The 7985-nt window shown below is 30.5% G+C and overlaps 1 protein-coding gene across 1 annotated transcript; it reads left to right on the top strand.

Annotated features, from left to right (window-relative positions):
- Window positions 1-5122: 5122 nt before the first annotated feature.
- Window positions 5123-5979, top strand: LOC141703560 (uncharacterized). The gene is made up of 3 exons (XM_074507042.1): window positions 5123-5204; window positions 5324-5526; window positions 5578-5979. Exons 1-3 carry the CDS (start codon window positions 5123-5125, stop codon window positions 5977-5979), a joined length of 687 nt encoding a protein of 228 aa, XP_074363143.1.
- The last annotated feature ends 2006 nt before the right edge of the window (window positions 5980-7985 follow it).

Here is a 7985-nt window from a genome sequence, read left to right as displayed (position 1 = left end):
AATCCTAGACATGAAAGATGAATTTCAAATTTTTTAATAATTTTCTCATATGACTAAAATTGATATATCTTAACATCCATACGGTTGGATCGTCGAAAATTCATTTTAAAAATTAATCTTGTAAATCGGGAACAAGTCTCATTGTTAGGAGGGGTACTTTTACCGAATTTTTCTAATCCTGACATGCAAGATGAATTTTAAATTTGTTAATAATTTTTTCATATCACTAAAATTGATATATCTTAACATCTGTACGGTCTGATCGTCAAAAAAATCATTTTAAAAATTAATCTAGTAAATCGGGAATGAGTCTCGTTGTTCGGAGAGGTACTTTTACTGAATTTTTCTAATCTTGACGTGCAAGATGAATTTCAAATTTTTAATAATTTTTTCATATGACTAAAATTGATATATCTTAACATCCGTATGGTTGGATCGTCGAAAAAATCATTTTAGAAATTAATCTTGTAAACCGGAAATCTCATTTTGTAGAGTAATACTTTTACAATGGTTTCCTTGAAACACCATTGTGTAAAGATAAAATAAGACAACGCTTTTTTTATTATAAAACCGTTGTGTAAGCATATCAGCTTTTTTCAATCTAATGGCTAATATTTAATCCCATTTCAATCAAGGGCTATCAATCAGACACTTCAGCAATCGGAGTAAAATGTTTACAACCTATCACGGGGTGCCACCTCATTAGGTGGTGCCCATTTAAATTATAAAATAACTATTTCAGACAACTATTTTATTCCATTGTATGAAGGTTTCTAAGACAACCCTTCTAAAAACTGTTGTGTGAATTACACAACGTAATATCTAAAAGCTTGTATGAGACCAACTAAGACAACACTTTTGTTTTAACATAAAACCGTTGTATAAGAATTCGGCTATTATTCGATCTAACACCTCAGCAATCCTTGTGAATGATTTACCACATATCACGTGCTACCACCTGAATACGTGCTACCCATTAAAATTCCTCAGACAACGATTTCATTCTGTTATTTGATGGTTTAGAGGACAACCTTTCTAAAAAACCGTTGTCTCAATTACACAATGTAATGTCAAAACCGTTGTCTTATATCCCTATACATTAACATAGTAACAACGGTTTGTAATCGTTGTGTTAAAGATCTAAAACAACACTATATTTAAAAAAACTGTTGTCTGACTCGATGAGAGGATACAACTTGTACAACAGCTTAAAAAAGATGAATATCCGTTGTTTGTTCTGGAGCTCACACAACTATTTTTTCTGCAAAATCAATTCACCGTTGTATGAGTTTTTAGGTTGACAGTTTTTTTTAAACCGTTGTTTGTCAACCGTTGTATGATTGCGAATTTCTTGTAGTGCATATTCTTAAAGGTCCCTAGTCGAGTATTATTATATAGGACAATAATAATACATAGATAGACTAGTATGTTGTTTGACAAGATAACCACATCTCATTGGTTATAAGTATGGGGATACTAAAGTCAATACATAGGTACATGTGAGAGTACATGGTACTGGACAGACCCACAGTGAGATTCTTCATGTTTAATAAAGTCATAAGAAAGACTCACAGTGATAATGGTGTAACGATCCTTTGACTTTAAATAATTATATTTCTATACGAGGATTAAAATACTTTGACTACATTAAAAGTTACTTTTGATCGGGTGATGATAAAAGTGGACATCGGGTATATCATGAGTCGTATGAGAAATATGAATGATAGATAAAGGATTTAACCTTCCTATAATTAGGAGAGATATTATTGGCCTCTTGATTGAGTGAGACTATAAAAGCATGGCCATGCTCAAATAATGATTTGTCTTGATAGTCTACTCATGGATCAAGTAAACCCGGATTAAATGTTGAAGAGAATGACTAAATACATGCCTCGAGTTTAATCGATAATATGTATGGTTAAAGGGATTATATTACACGAAAAATATTAATCACGAATGGTTTTATCTAATCATGATTTAATTATTGTTTAAAATAAGTTGATAGTACTGGTACTTTTTCTTTTAAATGAATCGGGGGATGTTCCTGAATCTTTTCTTTTCAATATGCTTCGGCCATAAAAGTGGAAGATAGATAATTTTGTGTGGCCCAGCAGGAGAGCTATCCACGGCAATGCTCTAAAAATTAAAAGGTATCATATAATAATGTTTATTTCAGCCATAAAAGTGAAAGGTATATCAATTTTGCGTGGCCCAACTGGATAGCTGTCCACGACCCTAGATGCTCTAAAAACTAAAAAGTATCATATCATAATATCTAATTTTTCTTTTTAATGACAGTATGGTAAACCAAATCACACATATCTAATTATACGGGTCTACAGCGATGTCTGGGAGGGTAATATGTACACAACACTGTCACTACCTTGATAGTAGGGAGCTTGTTTATGTGAATATCCCCAATTTGTACAACATCCATAACATCCATCTTGCAAGATCATATTTTCTTGTTTAACATCAAGGACCCTACGGGAATTGATAATGACATCAAGATAACCGTATGACAATTTTTCGATTTAGAGCCAGATAACTAGAAATTGGAGACTGAAAGTAACCACCTTTCTTGATTCATTTTTTATTGGAGACCGTGACCGAGACAGACAATTGCTTGTGCAATTTCCTGGAACCAAAATCCTACGAATTAGAAATAAAGTATTAGAGTGAAGTTCTTTTTTAAGAGATAATAAGCGAGACCCAAGAACTGTCATTGGTAGTGAAAAGAAATTTGAAGTCATCAGATTCAACGTATAACTTGCTGGAAATTGTTATGCACAACTGTTGTTCTAAATAAAAAAGATTTCATGTAAGTCTCATGTGAATAAAATCATGACTTAAGATACTATCTCGTTTACTTTACAAATTCTATGATCAAATCTATGTTAGTTAAGTTTTATATATTTTTATATATCATTATATATGATCAAATGCATTCAATTAAAGGTAAGTCCCGCGTGAATAAAATTGGGGGCTAATGTATCATCTCGAAACTATCATACACACTATTTTATGTATTATGCACTAAATCGGGGATATTCACATAAACAGGCTCCCTACTATCAAGGTAGTGACACTGTTGTGTACATATTACCCTCCCAGACAATACTGTAGACCGGTTTAATTAGATACGTGTGATTTGGTTTACCATACTGTCATTAAAAAGAAAAATTAAGCATTATTCTATGATACTTTTTAGTTTTCAGAGCATCTCGGGCCGTGGACAGCTATCGAGTTGGGCCACGCAAACTTGATCTACCTTTCACTTTTATGGACGAAAAAAACATTATTATATGATACTTTTTAATTTTTAGAGCATTCTGAGCCGTGGACAGCTCTCCTGCTGGGCCACACAAAATTGTCTATCTTCCACTTTTATGGCCGAAGCAGATTGAAAAGAAAAGATTGAGGAACATCCCCCAATTTATTTAAAAGAAAAGTACCAACACTATCAACTTATTTTGTTTCCTTTTTTTTTTTCGGAACTTATTTTGTTTCTTTATTTGTACTTGTTATTATACATTCATCATTGAAAAAGTTATGCTGAAATAAATCATTTATAATTTGTTCTAAATTATTTAAAAATAGAATTATAAATCATAAAATTTTTAAGAAAAGTCATTCCAAGTCAAATTTTAAGTGCATTTTTTAATTTCATTGTATTTTAATAATACTTTTTTTCATTTTAATATTTTAATTATTTTAATATATAGTACCTACTAGTTCGGCAAGATAGCATGATAAATATTTATTATGTTGAAGGCGGATATATAAACAATTTAAATAAAAGTTGTACAATAAAACCTAAAAGTGTCCATATGCAACAAAATGTGGGTGCTCTAAGCGGACGTGAAAAAAGTCTATTGAGCCAGTAGAAATGGATTAGTTCAGAACAATTCAAACGTGATTTAAAATACAAGGTAAGTTTAGTTAGGCCCGTAAACAAATTAATTAAATTTTGTAGATAAAATACTAGTTTATAGTATGTGTCTTAACTGTGCTGAGTGTTTTAGAAATCATGAATTAATATTTTTTTGTCAAAAAACTAATATTTTAAACTATGAGAAATAATTCAATACTATAACAAATAATTTTTTGTATATTAAATTTAAATATCTCATTTATTAACCTTAAATTATTATGATTGTTATTTAGTGTATTAAATTGACAACTAACGAAAAATCGATTATTATTTAGGGTATCAAATTAACAACTAATAAATATCTTGTATTCAACTTCTAAGTTCTAATAATATGATATATATTTTAAAATTTATCTAAAAAATTATATAGAAAAAGAATTTTATCAAAAAGCTTAAAATTTTATCCTGGCTATACCGACCTTTTTTTAATCTGGTCTCATTTCAGTTATTTTATCATGAACGAATGTCTAGATGTGGAAGGTCGTTATCAAAATTAGTTTAGAATTAGAATTGTAACTATTATTGAATTAGTTTGCAAATTGATTATTCAGTTTCTATCTTCTAAAATTGATCCTCCATGAAATTGTATTGTAATAGTTGTTGATATAAAATCAATGACATCTCAATTTCCCATCACGTTCTCTTTTGTGCCTCGTACATGCTCACAACTTAGCTCAACAAGTTTATCCTGATCTTGTCCTTTATAATTGGGGTTCTATCCATGCTAAGAGCATATGCACTCATTAAGGGCATCAATTCATCAATTGAATCCATGGAGTTAATTACTATTCATGCTAAATCCACTTTTTTCCATAGTTTTTATACACCCATATACTCCATCAATTTATCAATTACTATCCATCAAATAAATAATATTATATATTATAAATTTAATTCCATCTCTATTACTTAATGTCCCCAAAAATAATATTCAATAATAGATTGCTAGATAATTTTAGATTTTTGATAAGATTGTGGATAAATTTAAATTTTTGATAAGATTTTCGTTGAATCACATTATGACACTTGTCTTGATCTAAATTTATAGATTGAAAATTGTCTTTAAATAATATAATGATCTTGATATATCTCAAAATCACTCAAATCTTTGCAATAATGAATTCATCAAAAAGATTTTTATGTATAAGACAACAACACAGTCAAGAAGTGTCTGAAATTATGAATACCATGGTGACTGAAGCGGCAATGATGATGAAGTTCTTCGATACTCCAGATGAACCACAAGGACGGGGCTCACGTCTTGGAAAATGTTCTAATCATCCTAGAGAAAGGGTTTCTAATCGTCCTAGGAGTTGAAAAATTGTCCAAACGGGTGGGGAGGGGTTTATAGTGGTCGTAAAGGATGCCCTACTACTATTTTGGAGGCAGTCGCTTCTTACGACACTCGGGTTTGGAACACTTTTTTCGGTGTTCCTGGAGCTCAAAATGATATTAACGTTCTAGGCCAGTCTCCTGTGTTTGATAAAGTCATCGCAGGAAATAGCCCAACATTGATATTTCACGTCAATGGAAAAAGATACAACAATGCTTATTACCTTGCTGATGGAATTTATCCTAGGTATTCAACATTTGTAAAAACCATATCAAATCCTGCCACTCAATCATAAAAATTGTTCGCTAAGAAACATGAGGCCTATCGCAAAGATGTAGAGAGGTGTTTTGGTATATTACAATCTCGATGGGCTATTCTTCGTCATGGTGCTCGGATGCATAAGCGTTCCACACTTAAAAGCATCACGATGACTTGCATCATCTTGCATAACATGATAGGCGAGGATGAATTTGTGGAAGAAGAATTTGTAGAGCCAGTAGAAGAAGATCTAAGAAATCCATTAGCATCACAGGTTTATGATGGGCCAGTAGATAGTAATGGAGTTCGAATTCCTTTTGCACTAGTAGAAAGAAATGGAAGAAATCAACAAGCATTTTGGGATCGTATTGAGAACTTGGAATCAGCTTATATTCATACAATGCTTCAAAATGATTTGGTGGAGCACAACTGGGCAATGGAAGCCAATCATTAATTGTCAAATTATTATCTCTTGATATGTATGACTTGACAATTTAAATAAATTTATTTTATTGAATTCAAAAGCAGTTAACATAATTAAATTTAAAAACTGAGTACATAATTTATTAAAAACATAATAACTAAATTTAATCATAAAGATCATCGTCAAAGTGAGGAACATAAGCACCATCACTATTAGAAGATTATAAAACTGGAGATGACGTAGATTAATTTAAATGATAGCCTAAGAATTAACAAATGCTTATTTCTAATTTTCTAAGATTATGCCTAATAGTGATGCATATTTTACATAACAACGAACGTGGCATGTGCTTTTAGTATTGACGATGCTCTAATGAATGGGTCATAGGAAAATGGTCAGTATATAAAATCGCGCTTACAAATTAAGCCTAAGCCCAATTAATTTATCCCCAAAGTACATATAAATGTGGGGTATAATATTATTTATTATTAGCTTTACAACCAGTGTGATTTGTTATTAACTTTACAAACTGAATGATATACCAGTCTTCATTAACATTTATATATATTTTTAATTTACATTATTTACAGTTTTTAATTAAATATAATATATGTAATAACATATTAAAATTAATTAACTTAGAATTATAACCTTATTATGATAATTTTAATCAAATAATTAAATATTATAAAGTAGTATATGTTAATTTGTACATTTATAAATATTGTAAAAATAGAATTTGAGAGTTTATTTGTATTTTTATAACTATAAATAAAAATTATAAATATTGGTTGTTGGCGGGAGAATTTAGATAATATGTAAATAATAATATATATTTGTTGTTGGAAAGATTCGAAAATGAGAACTTGGGTAGTGCATTCTTTTAATATTTCAGTTTAACGACATTGATAACTTGATTATAAATATCTGACTCTCGTGATCAATATGATAATCAAACCAAACCAAAATGAGGGTAAAAAAATTATATCACATTCCGGCTATTATAATTTTGTATAGATTTCTTAAATAATAAAAAAAGAATAGACTGTTAATTCTTTTGATTTTTTTATGTTGTAAAGGAAATAAAAGTAAATTAAGCAAAAATACTAGTACTTTCGTCGAAGAAGGTGAAGACTCATCTTCTTATATACGAATATAAAATTTAGACATTATTATTTTTGAATGATAATTTGAATAAAGGTTAATTGTATTTAAAAATATTAAGTGAGTTCAATATTAATAATGTATTATAAATTTATAAAAAGTCAAAATTAAAAAGAGCCCTTAAAAAATCTATAAATATGCTTACCTAAAAATAAAGATATAATATGTACGTACAAATGATGTCATTTTTTTTGTAAGCCCAATTCATTTATCTCGAAAGCCCTAAATTCAAAGCAATTGTAGATGTTGTGGAATGAAAACTACAGTGTGTTAATAATTAATGCTAGAGTTTGTGAGTTTCGAGTTTTAATGGTTGCTCTCGTGTTCGGGACTATCGGTCCTTACAAGATGTCTACGTATCATTGTGTAGTAGAAAATCAAGCCAAAAACGTAATTCTAGGTTAAGGTGTAGAGCCATTTATATGGAGGTGAGTCTAGGGTTAGACTTGTGTTGCGAGACTTGGTGGACAAGTATCTAACTTAAATGGTGATTAAGAGTCCTATAAGGGAAGGAACTCCAGAACCTTCTGTGTACCACTTTGAGTCTGTTTAGGACACATATATTTGCTCTTCCAGTTGTATTGGGCGTAGTTCATGAACAGTATATGTTCGTGGACCTCGACGACTTCTGCTGGTGGGTCTTGGCTACAAGGGCCGTCTTGAGTCTGCTACGAGTTTAGACCAGACATGTCCAATTTGGACTTCAGACAAAAATCCCAAGTGTAATTAATGTGACATTTAATGTGTCTTTATGATCTATTTTTTATCCATATCAGCAGAAATATTGGGCTTGTAGCCGATCCATTCGAAATCATATTCCTAATCGAGTTATCCAACCCACCTCAATTACCCATAATCCAAAATGGCTTGAC

Source organism: Apium graveolens, unplaced genomic scaffold (genome assembly GCF_009905375.1).
Source record: "Apium graveolens cultivar Ventura unplaced genomic scaffold, ASM990537v1 ctg6757, whole genome shotgun sequence".
In the NCBI taxonomy this organism is placed as follows: domain Eukaryota; kingdom Viridiplantae; phylum Streptophyta; class Magnoliopsida; order Apiales; family Apiaceae; genus Apium; species Apium graveolens.
This window is presented reverse-complemented; position numbering and strand designations above follow the sequence as displayed.